Source organism: Peromyscus maniculatus, chromosome 8 (assembly GCF_049852395.1).
Source record: "Peromyscus maniculatus bairdii isolate BWxNUB_F1_BW_parent chromosome 8, HU_Pman_BW_mat_3.1, whole genome shotgun sequence".
NCBI lineage: Eukaryota > Metazoa > Chordata > Mammalia > Rodentia > Cricetidae > Peromyscus > Peromyscus maniculatus.
The window spans coordinates 63,704,939-63,725,804 of NC_134859.1; the positions used below are offsets into that span (position 1 = coordinate 63,704,939).

General features: G+C 55.0%; 1 protein-coding gene across 18 annotated transcripts in view; it reads left to right on the forward strand.

Annotated features, from left to right (window-relative positions):
* Positions 1-20,866, forward strand: part of Myo18a (myosin XVIIIA) — a 104,592-nt gene that overhangs the window by 67,607 nt on the left and 16,119 nt on the right. For all 18 annotated transcript variants that reach the window (XM_076542922.1, XM_076542932.1, XM_076542933.1 and 15 more), the window contains 17 exons: positions 374-560; positions 850-1,093; positions 3,432-3,541; positions 7,904-7,969; positions 12,245-12,373; positions 13,010-13,153; positions 13,492-13,581; positions 13,709-13,828; positions 14,003-14,114; positions 14,713-14,840; positions 15,090-15,244; positions 16,870-16,993; positions 17,078-17,278; positions 17,864-17,974; positions 18,464-18,568; positions 18,855-19,001; positions 19,552-19,665. In XM_076542922.1, the coding sequence (XP_076399037.1) occupies positions 374-560; positions 850-1,093; positions 3,432-3,541; positions 7,904-7,969; positions 12,245-12,373; positions 13,010-13,153; positions 13,492-13,581; positions 13,709-13,828; positions 14,003-14,114; positions 14,713-14,840; positions 15,090-15,244; positions 16,870-16,993; positions 17,078-17,278; positions 17,864-17,974; positions 18,464-18,568; positions 18,855-19,001; positions 19,552-19,665 (2,287 nt within the window). The remainder of the gene's footprint in view (positions 1-373; positions 561-849; positions 1,094-3,431; positions 3,542-7,903; positions 7,970-12,244; positions 12,374-13,009; positions 13,154-13,491; positions 13,582-13,708; positions 13,829-14,002; positions 14,115-14,712; positions 14,841-15,089; positions 15,245-16,869; positions 16,994-17,077; positions 17,279-17,863; positions 17,975-18,463; positions 18,569-18,854; positions 19,002-19,551; positions 19,666-20,866) is intronic.

Sequence of the window (20,866 nt, forward strand, 5' to 3'; positions counted from 1 at the left end):
GTGCTGGGCAGTTAGCAGTGGAGAGCGCACACCCCCCTGCCCTGTGGAGTTACATTCTAGTGGAATAGAGGTAAATGAACAAGAGGTGAAACACATCGATTATATAGTGTGCTGAACTGTATATTATCACTAGTGAGGAAGAGGAGTGGATTGCCCCCACTGCCCAGTCCTTGCCTGCTTGGCCTCTGTCTATCTTGGGTTTTCTCTTTTTCTAGTTTTGCAGTACGGTGTAGGACATACTGCCCCAGCAAAGATGACCCAGGCCCCTGGCCACAGCCATATTGTGTGTGGGGGTGGGTGGGGGGAGGCAGGAGGGTGCAGCTTCTATTGCCCTGTGTTCTAACTCCTTTTCTGGTCTTGCCTCCCCCTGCAGAAAGATCATCAGCAACTTGTTTCTGGGCCGGGCTGGCGGTGCCACGGTGCTCTCGGGCTCTATTGCAGGCCTGGAGGGTGGCTCCCAGCTGGCCTTGCGCCGGGCGACCAGCATGAGGAAAACCTTCACCACCGGCATGGCAGCCGTCAAGAAGAAGTCCCTGTGTATACAGATCAAGCTGCAAGTGGTGGGTGTCCAGCAAGGTCCCAGGTCTCTTTCCTGGGCAGGTGGGCACTCAGCACACTCGTGGCATCAGTGCCCACCCAGCTCACCTGCTTTGATCACTGCTGGTGGGATTGCCTTTTTAGTGCCTCTACCATGACTGGCCAGCCAGGCCTGAGGAGGGCAGAGATGTCCAGGCTTAGCAATGTCCTAGCAGAGGGCAGACCAGCCTCTACCCTGTGAGGAATGGAGATGCTAGCTTTCTAGGATGCTGGACATCAGAGCCCTGAGGGTGGTCCCCTTCCCTTTGGCAGGATGCCCTCATCGACACCATCAAGAGGTCCAAGATGCACTTCGTGCACTGCTTCCTGCCAGTGGCTGAGGGCTGGCCCGGGGAACCCCGATCTGCCTCTTCCCGCCGAGTTAGCAGCAGCAGTGAGCTGGACCTGCCCCCGGGAGACCCCTGTGAGGCTGGGCTGCTGCAACTGGATGTGTCCCTGCTCCGTGCCCAGCTTCGGGGATCCCGCCTGCTTGATGCAATGCGCATGTACCGCCAAGGTGAGGCACCTTCCCGTTCCACCAAGCTCTGGTGCTCTTTTCTGAGCTGGCCAGATCCCACTCCTCTGCCTCTATGCTGCCTAGGGACTGGCTTGAGGTCCCCTTCCTTCTGAAGGTCCTTTCTCCTCACTATTCCCAACCCAACCTGATGCTTTCTATTTTGGGACTCCTCTCTTCCTCCTCTGCCTTTCTCATTCAAGTCCTATGCTTGCGTGTGTTTGTATACACACACACACACACACACACACACACACACACACACACACACCCCACACACTCCATCCCAAATGCCCTGGTATTTGTTCTCATGGCTCTTCTTGCCCATCATCCCTCGTCTGGGCGGGTCAGCTCTGCCTGCAGCAGCAGACAGAGGACTCAGTGCCCTTTCACCATTATCTACCCCAGGGGAAAGAAGGTCTAAATCTCTTGGAAGTTCTTAAAATTCCCAAGAAAGGTCAGACATAGCTTTTAATGGACCTAGCTCCTGGAGGGGACTAGGGTGCCGGTAGGAGCCCATGTCATCCGCGCAGTATTTATGGCCCACCAGGTGCTATTCCCAGCTCTTTTACATACTAATTCACAGCAGCCTCACGAGGTGGTAACTATTATCATCCCTAAATAAGGAGGCAAGGCTCATAGAGGCTAAGGAGCATGCCCAGGGTCACCCAGTGGCAGAACTGGATTCCAGCCAGGCAGGCTGGCTCACCAGGCTTCTCGAGCTGAGGAGTTAGGAATTGCCAGGTTTCTGTTCTTTTTTTTTCTCAGCCAGAAGTGCAGGCTGGGTCCTACCCACCCGCAGACAGGTCCCCTTGAGGTATCCCCATGGATACCCTCACTTTTCCTCAGCAGTGAAAGCCAGGAAACAGGCTCCCTACCCTGTTCTAAATAAATCATCGATCCGTCCCCACGTCTTGATATGGAGTTGGTGTTTATTATTTCAAAACCAGATTGTTACCGCTCTGAACCAAAATCAATGTGCTTTACTCAAACAAGCAGATCGATGAGGCCAACGGCGGCAGCCTCCCCCTCCCCCTCCCCCGGCCCCCAGCCACCATCGATAGCGCTGATGATTAATTAAGATGCCAGGCGTCCAGACCGCTATCCTGGCCCATCAATTTAATTGCAATTCAGATACAATCAATAGCTCACTTTGTCTTGGCCCCTCAGCAGCCCCCGCCTCCTGTTTCAATTATCAGGCACATGCATCAGCCTATCTCCCAGGTGGAGGGTTTCCCAGAGCTGGCTGGCCAGAGCAAGCCCCCCCCCCCCGCCCCGCCCCCTCCGGCGTCAGCAGCCCAGGTGTGAACTCCACTTCTGCCTCCGGCCGCAGCCTTTGTGACCTTGGGCAACCCAATGGCTCCAATCTCGGGCCTCAGTTTCCCTGGCTGAAAGCTGGAGCGGATCTAGCTGGGATCCCTTTCTGGCTTGAAATGCTGTAATCTGGAGGAGTGGAGCTTTTGGCCCTCCTCTGCTGTGGGCCCTGGTGAGATCAGTGAGATTGGGGGTACTTCCTGCGATCCACTATTCTGACCGTGTTCAAAGTCAGAAGCCATCTCACCCTTCCCTGGACCTCAAGCCCAGGCATACTTTAGGAAAAGAGAATTTCAGGGGTTTTGGTCATTTGGCCTTAAACTCAAGGTCAAGGCAGGACAAGGAGGGAATCCTTTCCTGCTGCGGGAGACAGGAGACAGGGAAATCCTGTTTCTCTGAGTGTTTACCAAGTTGTGTTTGCTATGTATTTTCTGACTTGGGCTCCATGACTGCCATGTGGAATGAGGTCCAGGGACCCTGTTTAAAGGTGAAGGCGGGTTTGGAGTGGGCTCATGATGGACAAGGGAGCCCCCACTCAGTAAGGCCTCCGAGTGAAGATGAGGGAAGACAGCCTGGGAGGTCTGGGTGACTTCTAGCATACTCTCTTCGCTCCCAAGTGCATGACTCTGTGATAATGCAGAGACCAAAGCCTTGAAGACTCGATAAGGAAAAACAGGACATCAGATTATAGCTGAAGGAAAATGTGGGGGCTGGCCTGGAATCCAGACCCAGCTCCTTACAACCACGTGACCATACCACTTCTAAGCCACATATTCTCTCTCTCTCTCTCTCTCTCTCTCTCTCTCTCTCTCTCTCTCTCTCTCTCTCTCTATTTTTGTGATGTGGGGAATGGAACCTGGGGCCACACCCATGCTCTATCTTGAGCTGAAGTCGTCATATCCTATTGTAGAACAGCTCTGATGGTCTGTCCTTTGTGGGCCTTCCCTGTCCCAGCCCCCTCCTCCACCCTCCCTCACCCAATCAAGTCAGGGGTCCACAATGGCTCTGGCTCTGGTTCTCTCTCCAGGTTACCCAGACCACATGGTGTTTTCTGAGTTCCGCCGTCGCTTTGATGTCCTGGCTCCACACCTGACCAAGAAGCATGGGCGCAACTACATAGTGGTGGATGAGAAGCGGGTAGGTTGGGGTCTCCAGGATCTTTGCAGTGCCCCCTCACTCACTCAGAGCCCTCTGCCTGTCTTTCCTAGATATTGCTCTGGCTCAGGGTTACAGCGTTGCAGCCAACCAGGGCTAGAACCAGACACAACACCGAGGCAGTGTGAAGACGGCTCAGAGCATGAGCTGCAGGGGCTAGGGATGAACCATTGTTATCGGAGGCCAAAGATTTGGGTGTCTGTGCTTCAGGAAGCCAGACAGTCACACTGAGTAAACATACCAGAGCCTCCCAAGTGGATGACTAGGATTTACGTTTTGGGTATCCCACTGACGGCATGGGGCCCCTTAGCCTTAGCTTCTGTGGTGGGATCTGGTTCTTGAAGTAGGAAACTGTCTAGGGCTGGACAAGCGTTCTTCCCAGGAGGAGGCTGAGATAGCAAGTCTACTTTGGTGTCCAGAGCACATAAGTCTGTGGGTCTCTTACAATCAAGAAAGGTGAACTCATGGCTTCAGAAGTGTCTTTATCACTTCACACTGCCACCTTGACCCCCAGAGGCAACTCCTCAGGCAGCCAAAAGGCTCCTTGAATAGAGGAGACCTCCTCCCCTGGGCACTGGCCTCAGGCTTCCAGCTTGACTCTGTGAAAGCACCCCAGTCCTTAGGAGGCTTCCCTGAAGGGAGTGTGCTCTGTAGGCTGGGGTAGGAAAGCCCACAACATCCCCTCGTCTGTCCCAGCATCTTCTACCCCTTGCCTCTGACTCACGGACAAGCATTCATGAGAGCCTCAAAGATTTCTGTGGTCTTAGGCCCGTCAACGTTCCACCTTCCCCTCCTCCCCGGCCCCGACTTCCATCTCAGCTTCCCGCTCACAGGGCCAGGCTGTACTTGTCTCCCTGGAAACGCTGTCCTTCCCAGACCGTCCTTTCTCCATGAACCTCTCTGGTCACAGCACCCTGCCTGTGGTGTCCCCTGCTGGGGAAGTCTGCTGTTGGAGTCATGGAGACCTTTCAAGTCTAGACCCAGGCTGTTCTCTCTTCCATCCTTTACTCCGTAGCCTTGACACCATGGCCCCACCTACCCAGCACTCAATCTTCCTCACCTCCATTCTCCCGAGACTCCCTTAGCTCTATCTCACCCTGAAGGGCCAGCCCTGGGGTGGCTGCACTCTCCATATCAGACTCCCGAGGGCTATGGAGAGAAGCTACACAACCCTCTAGACTTAAATCCCTACAGATCTGTGCTCTTCAACCCCAGGTGGGCCCTTGGCATGGCCTAGTAGGTCTTCTGTGTGTCCTTCCCTAGACGGCCTTATCACCAAGCTCCTTGCCTGCTCGTCCATTCACTGCCTTTCTCCTCAGATCTTCTCCTACCCTACCCCGCCTTCCCAGGTCATCTTCCCTGCGGATGACCTTGATTCTGAACTAATGAGATCCCTTCATCTTCTTCCTCCTTCCCAGCTCCCATCCTGCCTTGGTGGGAACAGGGTGGAGGTGAGCCATTTGGGGGCAGTTCCTTCCTCCATGGTGTAGATTGCATTCCCCCCTCTCCCGACTCTTTTCTCTGTTAAAATGGTTCCTCGGACAGCAGCCTCCACCTGAAAGAGGTTTTTTGTCCAGCTCTCACGCCAACCCATGTGTGTCTCGGCTCTAGCCTGGGACCATCCATACCCTGCCCCCCGCCCCTGCTCTGTTGTCTTCTGTTCCCCCACCTCGGCGTCCTGTTCTCCACCCTGGCATCCTGGGGCTGGTCTGCCTGTGTCTCCATGTTGCCAGAGCCACTGGGCACTTTTCTATCCTCTGTTCCTTGAATTTAAAAAAAAAAAAAATTATTTTTATGTGTCTGTTTACCTGCATGTATGTGTACAGTTTGCATGCAGTGCCCATGGAGGTCAGAAGAGGGCGTCAGATACCCTGGAACTGGAGTTACAGATGATTGTGAGCCATGTGGGTGCTGGGAATGGAACCCAGGTCCTCTGGTGTCATACATCTTTTTTTTTTTTTTTTTTTGGTTTTTCGAGACAGGGTTTCTCTGTGTAGTTTTTGGTGCCTGTCCTGGATCTTGCTCTGTTGACTAGGCTGGCCTCGAACTCACAGAGATCCTCCTGGCTCTGCCTCCTGAGTGCTGGGATTAAAGGCATTCGCCACCACCGCCCCTCTCGAATATTATTAAGGACCATCCTTAATAATATTCTTCCAGGGGCCCAGAAGAGAAACTATGAACGGCTAGAATTATTTTTGAGAAATGAATCTAAGTACACTGAGCTCTTTGTCCGTCTACTTTATTCCTCTGGGATAAAATCCTATCTACAGAGCTATAGTTCTATTCTTGTGCCTGGCTCCTTTCTTGACTGATTTCTCTCTACATTTATCTGCTGTCCCCTCCAAGTTCTATCTTAATTCTCTCATCTTAGTTCTGTCCCATCTTGGTCTTTCTCATCTCGTTCTTACCCATCTGGCTCTTCCTCATCTTCCATCTCATTCTTCTAGTTCTCCAGTCAAAATCCTCCTCAGTCTCTGAGGCTTACAGTTATACACCCATGCAATAGTGGTGCTCTATCCAAAGCAAGGTCACCAGGCTTGAATTCTTACAGGGTCATAAAGGCAGACAAGAGTTTTCCTCAGGCAGTGGCCATCAAGCTTTCTTTTACAACCCAAAAAGGGAGTGGTAAAGGAGGAGGTCAGCTGAGAGCTAATATCGGTTAGTATATCAAAAAGGGAATTTATGTGATCAACTTTTAGGTAAGAAATTAGGAGTCTATAATTGTTAGTAAGGCTGTATAAGAAAGAAGGGTCTCAGGCTGGAGAGATGGCTCAGAGGTTAAGAGCACTGGCTGTTCTTCCAAAGGTCCTGAGTTCAATTCCCAGCAACCACATGCTAGCTGAAAACCATCTGTAATGAGATCTGGTTCCCTCTTTGGGCCTGCAGGGATGCATGGATACATGCAGGCAGAACACTGCATACATAATAAATAAATAAATCTTAAAAAAAAAAAAGAAAGAAAGAAAAAGAAAGGGTCTCAGCTTAAATTGCATAAGAAATGAAGCTATCCGCCTGGCCTAAGAGACAGGTGTTGTTTCCATAAGGGTATTATCTTAGTTCAGGAGATTGTTTGGCCTTGGATGCTTGATAGATATTTTAGATAAATACACTGTTAGGAGTTCTTGGAAGCACACAAGAAAGTCGTTGTAGGAACCAGCTAATATATATACAAAAGCTAAAATATCACCAAGACTTCTTAAGCCATGGCTTGACCTTTGGAAAAGTCCTTGACTTTTCCAAGTAGTAGCTTTTGTGACAGTAGCTGGATTCCATTACGTTTTCCTGCGGCTTGCAGCAGCCTCCAGGTTCTCTGGAAGAACAACCAGTGCTCTTAACCATTCTCCAGTCGCTTTTTTGGGGGGGAGGGGCAGGGTCTCATTATGTAGTCCTGAGTCTCCTAGAATTTACTATGTAGACCAGGTTAGCCTAGAACTCACAGAGATCCATCTGCCTCTGTCTTCCCAGTGCTGGGAGTAAAGGTGTGTGCCACCTGCTTGGCTGTTCCTTGAGTTCTTGACGTGTGACCTGACTGACAGCTCTAATATTTTGAAATGTTTCCTGTTTGCCTTCTTTACACCATGCTCTTTCCTCTGTTCCTGCTCTTCCTGTCCGTCCCTCTAAAGGTCTCTGCTTCAGTAAAGAGCTCATTGCTCCATACTCCATCCAGGGCTCCAATGTTTTCTCCTACTCTCTCTTCCTGGCCAACCTCATTCACACCCCTCACTTCAATCACCACATATATGGTTGACTCCAAGCGTATGCTTCTCTCGCCGCCTTCTGGATTTCTCTGTGTCCTCTTACCCCAAACGGAGCACGTTCAGACCACTCAAACCTCTTCTTCACGTGTCCCCCGCCTTTGTGAGTGATCTGTTGGGATCTGGCTCTGCCCCTTCCTGAGAGAGCTGTGCAGAGTTCCCAGGCACACGGGGCTCCCATACCTCGGTTGCACTTTAATCCCCACCCCTCACTCTTGCAACAATGTATTCTCCTCTTGAGACCCCAGGCCTTTGCTCAGGTTGGAGGCATAACTGGTAGCTAAATTCGCCGGCCAAGCCGTGCTCCTCTGGGGTGCTCCACACCCCGCTCCCGACCGACCGCCTCCCAGGCCTTTTTATGAACTTCTCTTGTCTTGCCTCCCACTTACCTTGCTCTCCGGCAACACAAGCTGTTCCTCTTCTAGTCACCTCTGGTCCCCAGAGTGGACACTGTGGCTGGCGCCATGGAAACCTACCTGAGGGGCTTGGGGAAGAAATGATGGACTTTCTGGGAGGGACCCAGGGAGTTCCCAGTGAATGGAGATGGGGAGAGCCTGTGTGGATCTGATGGTAGCCTTTCTCTCCTCAGGCTGTGGAGGAACTGCTAGAGTCCCTGGACCTGGAAAAGAGCAGCTGCTGCATGGGCCTGAGTCGGGTGAGTTGCCCACAGATGGGCAGCCAGGCGCTCACTTCCTGGTGGCCCTAGTCAGATGGCAGGCCCTCCCTCCCCGTTCTGCTGCTCAGTCGGACTTTGAAATCTCCCTCTGTCCCTTCGGAGTCTCATTCCCTAGCTCCCCACTAACCACTCAGGCCAGGGTGTAGATGTTCCGGTTTCGGCAAACTGGACTTTATTGCCAGGAGAGCTGACTGGTTCAGGACTGTGAAACATCTGTGACGTCAGAAGGGAGTGGGTTGGAACCTGGCCCTGAACTTGGCCCAAGTGGGGAGTGAGAAACAGAAGGGCCGGGCTTGGAGGGAGGGGCGGGGCTTGGGGGAGGGGTGGGGCTTGGAGGGAGGGGCGGGGCTTGGAGGGAGGAGGCCGGGCTTGGGGGGAGGGGCCGGGCTTGGAGGGAGGAGGCCGGGCTTGGGGGAGGGGAGGGGCTTGGGGGGAGGGGCTGGGCTTGGAGGGAGGGGCCGGGCTTGGAGGGAGGGGCCGGGCTTGGAGGGAGGGGCGGGGCTTGGAGGGAGGGGGCTGGAGAAAGCCAGAGGAAGCAGAAGAGCAAGCGAGGACATGGTGCGCTGCTGAGCCACCACTACCTGCCCACAGGCCAAATTCCTCATCTAAATGGAATGTGTAGCATAAAAGGCAGGCAGCCCTGGCCCTGGGTCCACACCAAAGGGTCAGCTGAACAGTCTTCTTGCAGGCAGGGAGCCTGCCCACCTCTCCCCTAGCTAAAAAGCTTAGCTAGGGAGCACTCTCAAATGTGCTCTGGGGACTGGCATGGAGGAAGGGCAGGGGGTGGCCAGAGAAAGAGTTATGGATGTGTTCCTCTGTCAGCAGAGGAAAGGGGCCCGGTCACAAAGCCTCCTGCAGAGTGTGAGGTGGAGGAGAGGCATACATATTCCTTGTCCTGTGTCCTGTAGTCTGCAGGTTGAGTAAGGTCGCGATTTTCCCTGACTGTGTCTTCTCATTGCAGTCTCTTGTGTCCTTGGCTTTCTCCAAGTCCCTCCTGCCCTGTTGATTGCTTCCCAGTCCTGTTTTCCCTTTCTCTCCTTATTCCATGTTTGTTCCACACCTTTGGTGCCATTTTCCTGCTCTGGTCTCTGTTTTGTCTGTGATATCTGCCCCCCTTCTTTCTCTCTGGTCACCCTCCACCACACACACACATGCACGCGCGCACACACACACACACACACACACACACACACACACGCGCACACACACCTGTTCTGAGACTCAGAGGCAGCCAGCAGGGCCGCCTGCAGTCAAAACCATTCCTTTAGCTGCTCAGTGGCTCTCAGGTTAGTTCACACCCAGGCTTTTCTGTGAGCTCCTACCCCTCGAGCAGGCTGGACCACTGCTGGCTGGTCCTGGGAGTGGTACTCCTCCAAGCCAGTTCCCAGGCTCCCAGACACATCTCAGGCAAGAACAGGCCTGTACAGGTTGGTCTTCTTCTGGCCACATCTTAGACCCTCGGCTGTCCTGATTCCTCCCAGGTGCCAAGCTGAGGCAGGTGAGCTGCGGGGTCTCCTGGTACTCAGGGGGAAAGCGGGTAAGGTTGGATGTTTGCTTTGAGACAAAAAGCTTTAGCTTTTGCAGGCTGTGCTTAGCACTGGCTGGTGAGCAAGGACTGGGTGTTCATGATGCTTCAGTGGAGGGGCCCTGGGAGGTCAGGCGAAGACTCTGGGCGTCTGAGAGCCTCCTGACACTGGAAAGTGTGCATTAATAGGTACTTGAGAAGGAGATGACCATAGTCTTTCACCTAATACTCAAAAGGACCCAGATTGTTTTCTGTATGTGTGTAAATGTGTGTTCACACATATGTGCTTGTAGTGAGCGCTGTTGAATAGAGGTCAAGGGTTGAATCTGGTGTCTTCCTCCATTGTTCTCTGCCTTATTTATTATTATTGAAGGTTTTTTGTTTTTTGGGTTTTTTTTTTGTTGTTGTTGTTGTTGTTGTTGTTTTTTAAGTTTTTTGAGACAGGGTTTCTCTGTGTAGCTTTGATGCCTGTCCTGGATCTCACTCTGTAGACCAGGCTGGCCTCGAACTCACAGAGATCTGCCTGCCTCTGCTTCCCGGGTGCTGGGATTAAAGGCATGCGCCACCGACACCCGGCCCACCTTAATTTTTTGAGAGAAGGTCTCTTACTGAGTTGGGAACTCACTGACTGGCTAGACAGACTGGCCAGCAAGCTACAGGATCCTCTTCTCTCTGCCCCTCCCCAGTCCCCAGCACTGGGGCTACAGACAAATGGAACCACACCTGGCTTTTATGTGGGTGCTGGGGATTCGAATTCAGGTCCCTTTGCCTGTGCAGCAGGCACTTAACGGGGGGGGGGGAGCCCTCTCCTTAGCTCCCCTCAAAGGACTCTCAACTCCACAGATGTTCAAGAGGTTTGAGGCATCTGTAGCCTTTAGACCATTCGTGTGTGTGTGTGTGTGTGTGTGTGTGTGTGTGTGTGTGTGTGTGCGCGCGCGCGCACATGCATGTGGTTTTTCCAGACAGGGTTTCTCTGTGTAGCTCTGGCTGTCCTGGACCTCACTCTGTAGACCAGGCTGGCCTGGAACTCACAGAGATCTGCCTGGCTCTGTCTCTTGAGTGCTGGGATTAAAGGCGTGCACCACCACCGCCAGGCCTAGACCATTCTTTCTCCCTGTGTTTCCAAACCATTATGTCTCTCTGTATCAGTACTCCCTGCTTCCCTGTTTGCTAACCAAGTATGTTTGCTTGGCCTAGGAACAAATTGGCTATCTCTTCCCTTAGTGGCTCACATATATATTACTGGAAACTGAGATGTGAGTCAGACTTAAGATACATGGGAAATCCCAGCTCGTAGGATGTGGGGAAGGATCACAAGGGCTGAGCTGGCTTTTTTTCCCCCCCCAAGCTAGTCTCAGAGGATGAGGCTTTTGTGACGTCACCAGATGCAACGTTCTCATCGGGGTTAGGCTCTCTCCCTACTTCTTCCCTGAAGCAGACCCTGATATCCTCCCCTACAAAGACTAGATTACCTGTATTCTTGATTACCCATTTCATTTTCTTACTTTCTTAAGATTTGTTGCTTCCATGTGAATGTGCATGTGTGTGTATGCCATGTGTATAAAGGTGCTCACAGAGGCCAGAAGAAGGGGTCAGATACCCTGGAACTGGAGTTACAGTGATTATGCTGATATGGGTGCTTTGAAATAAATTCAGGTCTTCCTGAAGAGCCGGTAGTGGTCTTAACTGCTGAGCCATCTCTCTAGACTGTCTTTTTAAGGATGTGTTACGTTTATTTATTTACTTGTTTGTTTCTTTATGGATGCGTGCATGCCACAGTACACATGTGGTGGTTAGGATAACCTGAGGTAGTCAGTGCTCTCCTTCTCCCACGTGCGTCGTGGGGATCAAACTCACTGGCCCTGAAAAGGAGATGTGTGTGTGTGTGTGCTCTGTACCAGGTGAGGGTGGGTATATACCTTGTGGCCCTTTGCCTTCTCAAGGACACCAGAGTCGTTATCACCCTGCTCCACATCTCTTACACTCAGGGCCTCGAAGAATGAGAGGCACAGCTGGGTGCAGGTGCCCAGCAGGTTCCCCACACATCTGTCTTCCAGCCCCCAAACCTGTATGACAGGTCCCTTGCTGGGGCCGATTCACGCCCACCTCACCAGCTTCTTCATGAGAGTGTGAAACGTGGGGGTGGGGTGGGGCACTGAAAAGAGGAGGTGGCTGGAATGAAGCTGAGCAGGCGGGTAGAAGGGCAGAAGCCTCACCCCCACTCCAGTCGCCCCCCACATGCAGCTTCTTAGACCTCCTCACACCGGGACAGGACGCACCTTCTCACTCTCCACCTTATCCCGGGTGGCCGGAGCTGTGCCTGGGCCCTGCAGTGGGCTGTGTTACTGGGCACAGTGACAGCATCAGGGCTGTAGCTGAAGGGCCTCCCCTCCTGGTCTGGCCAGTGAGTGCTTCCTGCTCCTCTTTGCCCCAGGGATCTTCTCTGGCCCTGGGCTGCTGTCCTTTCTCTTTGAAGTTAGACTTGCACCTCACTCCTCCAGACCCGGAGCCTCCTTCCACCTGGGCCTGGCGCTTCCCAGCAGCCCTGCTAGGGCACCTCCCCTTCCACTCTTGGGCAAGTGGATTTTCAGGCTCTGCCTGACCCAGGGTCCACACTCCCTCGCCTGCTGGCTCCCTGTGCCAGCTGCCTGCCCCTCTGGCACCTCATCTTGCCTCTCTTGGCGGCCCCAGCCCAGTCTCCGGCTTTTACCAGGCTGCTTCTCCGACAGGTGTTCTTCCGGGCAGGCACATTGGCACGGTTGGAAGAGCAGCGAGATGAGCAGACCAGCAGGCACCTGACCCTGTTCCAAGCGGCCTGCCGGGGCTACCTCGCCCGCCAGCATTTCAAGAAGAGAAAGGTGCTGCTCCGGGGACACCCCGGCCTAGGTGGCACAGCAGGGCACCAGTGGGAGGGCATGCAGGATTCCTGCCGGGGAGGCCAAGCAGTTACCATCATCTGAGAGGGAGGTGGGAACCTCCCAAGAGCGCCACGCCCGGGCCAGAGTGGGAAGCGTGCTTGAGTGTGCCCAGCAGCATGGACATGCGTCCTGGCCAGGGGGCTGCATTGCAGGAGTAGGGCGGGCGGGGGGGTGGGGGTGGGGGGAGCAGGGCCCAGGCAAAGGTGGGCTCTGGTTCATGGACTGCTCTATGAAGATTAAGGAGCTGTGTCAGCGACTCCTTTTCTTATTAGCAAGTCCATAAAACAGCCAGCGCGGCCGCCTCTTGTGTTTCAGCAAGATTAGGTTTTATAGCACAGCTAGGCCAGGGCGCTGGAAATAATCAGGCAGCAACCAAAGCAGATGAAATTATTCCTAATGATGGCGGGACGCGAGCGCCCCATGCACAGCTCCCCGGGCTGCCCACCCTCGGAGGGGTAGGGCAGTGTGGGAGCCAAGGTGGGCATGAGAGAAGGGTCCTGGGGAGCTGGTGCTGGTGGTGGGACATGGCTTGGCCGAGGGAACTGAAAGTCCGTCATGTGGCGACCCCAACTGCAGATCCAGGACCTGGCCATTCGCTGCGTGCAGAAGAACATCCAGAAGAACAAAAGGGTGAAGGACTGGCCCTGGTGGAAGCTCTTCACCACCGTGCGGCCCCTCATCCAAGTCCAGCTGTCGGAAGAACAGATCCGCAACAAAGACGTGCGTGACTCCCGGGGCCAGCTGGGTCCTGGGAGGGACTCTGTGTATACAAGGGTCTTGCTGGCTTGTCTTGAATTAAGGCTCTCTTAGGATTAGTCAAAGGAACTGGTGTCTTTGAACTATGCCCATCAAGCAGATGTTCCTCTAGAGTGTTGTATGGGCCTTAGGTAGCTTCTTAGGATGAAATTGTAGGCATCCGCTGCCTATGGAGGAGGGTCTAGGGGTCAGGGGTCCTGGGAGCCTCTCCTCTTGGGGATGTTTCCCTCCTTGAGTCCTCGGGACAGACCTGGGGTCTTCACCCCTCATAGCACCTCGCTTTGTCCCCTTGCTTTCCGCAGGAGGAGATCCAGCAGCTGCGCAGCAAGCTTGAGAAGGTGGAGAAGGAGCGGAATGAGCTCCGGCTCAACAGTGACCGGCTGGAGACCCGGGTGAGTGACTTCAGTCACCAGACAGACTGGCCCCACTGTCCCAAAATGCCCTGGCCCAGGAGCCCTGGCGTTCTGGCTGAGTGAGGCAGTCACTTCGACTGGTGACCCCTCCCTCCCCCAACCCCAGATCTCAGAGCTGACATCGGAGCTGACTGATGAGCGTAACACAGGAGAGTCCGCCTCCCAGCTGCTGGACGCAGAGACAGCCGAGAGGCTCCGAGCAGAGAAGGAAATGAAAGAGCTACAGGTGAGAGCAGGCCAGGGTGAGGACCGCAGGCTAGTGACCGCCACACTCCGCTTGGCACCTCCCCACTAGCCTGACATCTCTGTCTGCCTGGGGTAAGCGCGTGGCCCGTGTGGTTCGGGACACTGGGTAGGACAGGCAAGGGGAGACTCGCAAGGCTTACAACTGTTTCCTCAGACCCAGTACGATGCACTGAAGAAACAGATGGACGTCATGGAAATGGAGGTGATGGAAGCCAGGCTGCTTCGGGCAGCGGAGATCAACGGGGAAGTGGATGATGACGACGCAGGTGGGTCTGACGTGGAGGAGGTAGGCGGAAGCCTGAATGGCAAGCCCTGATGCCCATCCCTGGGTCATCACACACCCTGTCCAGGCTTGTCTCCCCTCTGTGAGCTGTTTGAATACTAAACTATAATAAATGGATGAGAAAGTAGAGTTGCTAAAAACCAGGCATGGTGATACATGCTTATAACCCCAGGTGACCGAAGTTCAAGGTCATCAACTACACAATAAACTTAAGGACAGCCGGGGATACACTGAGATCTTGTCTCAAAAACCAAACAAACACAAACCTCAAAACCACAATGTCAAGGTGCTGGAAATAAACAGGTTGAACTGCTTTGGTAACGACCAGGGCCATGGTCCTGGTGGCCTCCAGGGAGAAGATAGTACAGGTCCCCTGTCGCCCTCTCTAGACTCCCCCCCCCCCGCCCCCCCCCCCCCCCCGCCCCATAGTGGTTCCTTCTAACCATCATTCAGAAACACTCCTGAGTCCCTCCGGCTGGCTCCACCCGCTCCTCCTTCCTACCCCTCTCCTTCTGTCCCCTGCCCCTTCCTGGGGGACCCTCAACGACTCTGAATGGCGCTGTCTGCCCGCTACCCCGCAGGCGGAGAGTGGCGGCTGAAGTATGAGCGTGCTGTGCGGGAGGTGGACTTCACCAAGAAGCGGCTCCAGCAGGAGTTGGAAGACAAGATGGAGGCGGAGCAGCAGAGCAGAAGGCAGCTGGAGAGGCGGGTGAGGCTGGCCGGGGAACTGAGGCCTCAACTCGGAGGGCTGGGGCTCAGTGCCAGCTCCACTGGCAAACAGACCAGAGGCAGGCAGCCCCCGGGAGGAACAGGGCAGTGGTGTGTGAGCCGGTCCTGAAGGGACAGCTCGCCACTCCCCTTAGAACCCGAGTGGGTTCTGAAGATGTCCCTGATCTTGTCCTCCGCCCTCCCCGAACTCCTGGTGGCTGCTGACCACGCACCCTTTCTCCGCCTCCAGCTCGGGGACCTGCAAGCAGATAGCGACGAGAGCCAGCGGGCCCTGCAGCAGCTCAAGAAGAAGTGCCAGCGCCTCACGGCTGAGCTGCAGGACACCAAGCTGCACCTGGAGGGCCAGCAGGTCCGGAACCATGAGCTGGAGAAGAAGCAGAGGAGGTCGGTGGCCCAGCCTTGCGCGCTCAGAGCCTTCGAGAGCCCCAGGGCCTGCACGTGGCCCGGAGCCTCACACCTGCATGGCCCTCGGCGGCGCTGGCTGGCGTGTGAAAGAGGCGCCCTTCTGATCCCCCAGGACTCGGGCCGTGTCTCCTGGGAAGGCCATCCGGGCCTCCAGTCACATGTGTCCACTCTGAGCGTGCCGGTCACCTGTCCCAAACCAAAAAGGACAGGCTTTAGCCAAGTCGGGAACCACTGGGCCCTCGCCCCCGGTGGGTGTCCTCACCCCGGCCCCGCCTGAGTTGCTTCCGCTCGCCTGCACCACACAAACACACTCTCCTGACTAATGTCGTTAAACTCCCGTGCCACTTCCATCTCATTATGGTAATGACAGAAGGGGGGGGCAGCCCTCACAGGAGAAAATCCAATCTAAATTAATTTCCCTGGCTGGGAATGGGAATGGGACGCCTTCATTAGCAGCATGAGGAGCCCACACACCCTGGGAACAGTGGGGTACCTCAGGGAGCAGAACAGTGCCTGCTTCCCTCTGCCAGCTTCCAGGAAAGGGACTCATCACCTCTGTGAAAGGCAACCTCACCCCATGACCCTGGGAGGGAGTGGGAGGGGCAGAACAGATCCCCGGCTCCTCCCAGGAATGAGCTACCTTATGTGTCTGGCCCCAGCTCCCAGTCACCTGCCTTGCTAACGGCTTCCTGTTACTCTGAGGAGGACAGGGCGGTCCGGGAGGTTGTTTTGTCCCTCCCAGAACAACCAAGCAGTCCACTTCTCCCGTTCTTTGACCCTGTGCTTTTACCTGAAGACAGCACTCTTAACAGGAACCCTCCTTCATGAGCACCCCCATAACGGTGCCAGCTTGGCCTAATTACCATGTCGCTGTGCTCCCCGCTGGGCAACTTATTAGGTTTCGGGCTGCCCGGGGTTTTCTTCCTCTTTTTCTGCTGTGGGATAGGGAGGGTGCTGTGGAGTTTCCACGGGAACCTGATTAGCTATGCAGGGAAGGGCTAAGAGGGATTTCAGCAATTTGCTCCCGATTTAGAGTCACTGGGCGGGAAATGGAAGGCTGGGAAGTAGAGGCGTGCCTCTGAGAGCACCTGGCCAGCTGGGCCTGGTAGGAATGCGGTCCAGCCCAGCATGGGGTGCCCTGGTGGTGGCTCCGGGGCTGCTGGGGTGGGTGGTACTGACCAGAGGCCCGGGAGAAGCCAGCAGCGGACCTGCAGTTGCCCAGTTGAGCATAGAGTGAGTTGTACAAGCAGAACATCATTTCTACTCACTCTGATGCCACCCTGCCCTCACCCCGGCACCTTAAACTTTGATCTGTTGGGGGATATAGAGACTTGTCTCCTGAGGCAAGCTTTGGTCTGCCTCTTTCCCAGAAGCAGTGTGTGCGGCCCTCCTAGGCCCGCTGGTGACGCGCTGTTCATCAGGTGCCTCAGCAGTCTGACCTATAGGCCCCGAATTCCAAGTTCATGTCTCCAGGGCCCCACGTGATGACTGTATGTGCCTTGCTGGTGTCTTGCTCCATCTATGGCCCCACTTCCTGGCATTTGCTGGGTGCTGGAGACCTAGACTCTGTCCTTTGCTGATGAGGCCACCACGCTCCCACACAGGTTTGACAGTGAGCTTTCCCAGGCACATGAGGAGACCCAGCGGGAGAAGCTGCAGAGGGAGAAACTTCAGCGGGAGAAGGACATGCTCCTGGCTGAGGCTTTCAGCTTGAAGCAGCAGCTGGAGGTACCAGAGCTGACCCTCTTCCTCTCTATCCCCCACCCCCAGCCTGGGGACAGCCCTGCCAACCTCACCTTCCCTTCGATCTAGGAGAAAGACATGGACATTGCGGGGTTTACCCAGAAGGTCGTCTCCTTGGAGGCTGAGCTCCAGGACATTTCTTCTCAAGAGACCAAGGATGAGGCGTCTCTGGCCAAGGTCAAGAAGCAGCTCCGGGACTTGGAGGCCAAGGTCAAGGATCAGGAAGAGGAGCTGGATGAACAGGCGGGAAGCATACAGATGCTGGAGCAGGTACCAGAGGGGCGGCCAAGGGAGGGACAAGGCGCAGCAGGAAGTATTGCCACCCTCACCGTAAGCACAGGGCACCCGCCAGGGAAGGGCAAGGTCCACATCATTCATTCACCCTCTTCATTCACTCATTCACCTACTCATAAAATGTTGTGTGAGTACTTGGTCGGCGCCAGCCACAATGTGGAGATAGTTAAGTTGCCATGGAGATTTTCACAAAAGCAGGTCTGGGTTGGAAAGATCTAGTGAGGAAAGAATGAGGAAAAGATAATGCAGCCAGAGGGCCAGAAGCCAGCCGAGCACGTGACTAAACAGCTGAGTTAGTTCAGGGGGACCTGCCCAGGGAGGGAAAGCGGCAGGGCACCCCCAGCAGCAAGCCTCTTCCTGAGTCCCTGAGTCACGGCCAGGTGTTTAGCAAGGAGGCACACTCCAGCTGCCCCGGAGACGCCGCCGTCTGCCAAGGGGCAAAGAGTGAGCAGGCAAAGAGCTGTGACGGAGGGCGAGCCTGTGATCCTGAACACGGGGGAGCCGCACTGCGGGGCAGGACCTTGTTGGGAAAGGAACCCAGTCCTGACTCCCAACCCGCAGGCCAAGCTGCGTCTGGAGATGGAGATGGAGAGGATGAGACAGACCCATTCCAAGGAGATGGAGAGTCGGGATGAGGAGGTGGAGGAGGCCCGGCAGTCGTGTCAGAAGAAGGTATGATGGCATCTGGGCCGTCCGGGCTCTTCCTGGGCTGGTGTAAGGACCTGTTCTTTGTCGCTACTTCAACGTGAGGGGTTTTCCACGTTATCCTCTGTATTCTACTGCTGGTCTGGACCAGCATTTCCCTTCTTAGGACTCAGGCCTGGCCTGGTTGTGCCGTTCAGCCTATAGAAAAGCTTGGGCCCTTAAAACACCAAAGCTCCTCGTCTGCTGTGTCAAGTAGCAGCCCTACCTGTGTGTGCGCCACTGGGGCCACTTGTGGTCAGCCAGCCTAGCTGGACGGGTCCCCACCCTCCTCACTCTATGAGGTCTCCTGTGGCTGTAGTAGCTGCTGGTGGCGTTCTGTCCCCCTCCAGCACTCACAGCTCCTTGGTCACCCACACTGTCCTGCCCCATTGTTGTGGGTTGGGACACTCAGCATGGGAAGGGACTATTGCCCCTGCACACAAAGGACAGCGAGCTTCTGTCCCCATGACCCCGCAGCTAAAGCAGATGGAAGTGCAGCTTGAGGAGGAGTATGAAGACAAGCAGAAGGCGCTGCGGGAGAAGAGAGAGCTGGAGAGCAAGCTTTCCACACTCAGTGACCAGGTACAGCTCCCTGCTCCACCGGCCTGAGACGGGGGTCTTGAGGACAGAAAGCTGGGCACGGGATGCTGCTCTGCAGCAGGTACCATATCACAGGGGTCGATGAGGGCATCATCCATCACCCAGGCCTTTCTCATTAGCCAGCGTGATCCTGACATGCCCAGGAGGAGAGCATCCTTGCTCATGTTGGAGAGTGTGAGGGTGGGCAAGATTAGCAGTCAGCTTGGGAAGGACTCAAGAGAGTCCCATGGTAGAGCTCAGTGTCTTCCTGGATGATGTCCCCCTCCAGGTGAACCAGAGGGACTTTGAATCAGAGAAGCGGTTACGGAAAGACCTGAAGCGCACCAAGGCACTGCTGGCAGATGCCCAGATCATGCTGGACCACTTAAAGAACAACGCCCCCAGCAAGAGGGAGATTGCCCAGCTGAAGAACCAGGTACTGTGCTCAGTTGAATCCACTGGTTCCAGGGGCAGCCAGGAAGCTCTTTTATTTAGTTTTCTTCTCCACTACTCTTTTTTTTTTTTTTTTTTTTTTTTTTTTTTTTTTTTGTGAGCTGAGGACCGAACCCAGGGCCTTGCACTTGCTAGGCAAGCGCTCTACCACTGAGCTAAATCCCCAACCCTCTTCTCCACTACTCTTAAATCCTTGAAAAGGAAGATGGCTGGAATGTGGGGAGGAAGCCACCCATAGCAGCCAGCTTCCCCAGGGTCTGTGTATGCCCTGGGCATGACTGCCAAGCCCTCGGGTGATGCGGATGCGGTGTGCACACTGGAGAAGAGAACAGTGTGTGTACCACAGCACAACTGTGGCTCTGAAACCGCCCTTCATGAAGAAAGAGGCGGGGCAAGAAGGGGGAGGAGGTGGCAGGGGAGGACAGGGAGAGGGCCTGGGCCCCTTCTCCCGGTGGGCCAGTGCCCTGCACGGCCCTTGTGCCCCAGAGCGTGGCTGACGTCTACCCCCTGGGTGGGGGTGCCTCTGTGTCCAGCTGGAAGAGTCGGAGTTCACCTGCGCAGCAGCTGTCAAAGCACGGAAAGCAATGGAGGTGGAGATGGAAGATCTGCACCTGCAGATTGACGACATCGCCAAAGCCAAGACAGCGGTGAGGGGCAGCGACAGGGACGCACGGGGCAGGGCTGGGGACCATGACGGGAGCTGCGGTCACCCCACACAGGGCCTTTCATGCCGGGGATTTCTGCAGGACAGAGCAGCGCCCCCCCATCTCCATCCTCTGCTCCCCCCACCCACAGTATCGAGAGGAGGGAGGGGCTGGCAGAGGAGGGAACCAGCTTGGGTGCACATCTCCCTGCTTAACCACCTGCCTCTGGGAGCTTGGCCGCAGGCCCTGGAACCATAAATAAAGGCAGCTAATGTGGCTGAGGGATGTAAACAGGTGCCTGGAGATTAGCAGAAGCACCGATAAGAGGCTAGGATGGCTGGGCTTCCTTCCCCTCCCCCTGCCCAGCCCACTGACAAGCCCAGGCGGCAGCTAATTAGAGCTTTTATTTAATGCCTCCCTTTTAATTCCCCACCTCTCCCACGGCCCATCCACTGGCTGAGTATTCACTCCTGGGATGTGGCCACCACCTGTACCTCCTCAGGCCAGGAATGGGGCAGGGGAGGAGGCTGAGTTTGGCTGTTGGCTTCATGGCCCCTAGCTAGTCACCCTGCTGCTGAGAGATGCCAATCTCACAGGCTTGATTTATCTTGTGACATTTGTGCTCTTCAGCAGTTTCCAGGTGAGTAATTCAAATTCCTTAATTGTGTTAAAAAAGGCTGTTATAAAATTACCATTTTATTTAAATCTGAGTTAATAAATTTCTTGTCGGAGGCTTCCCCAGCTCCCCACAGCCCAGTCACAGGATGGATGGGGCAGAGAAGGCTCCGACGCAGTCATTTTGGTTTGGAATTACAGGCTAATAGATTCATTCATTTCCTGAAGCTGCTGGTACCTGTCTCCTCCCCTCCCCCGAGGCTGGGAGAGCTGGATGACCCAAGAGTGGGCCATCCCCAGGGGATGTCACCAGCTTGAAAGGTCTTTCCCTGAGGCCTGATGTGGGCAGAGTGCATGCTGGTCAGGCTAATGGTCAGGCTGACGTCCGGGGATGCTGGGTCATTTGTTATGGGCAGAATTTCTACCTTCTCATTAGCCTTGACAGGGCTTCCAGAAAGCAGCTGTCATTTAGCACCTAGAAGCCCAGGGCCTGCTGCCTGTCCCCCACAGACAGCTCTGCCCCTCATCTCCCTGCCCAGAACCCACCAGAGAGCTTCGCTGGTTCTGGAACCCACTCCAGCATACCATC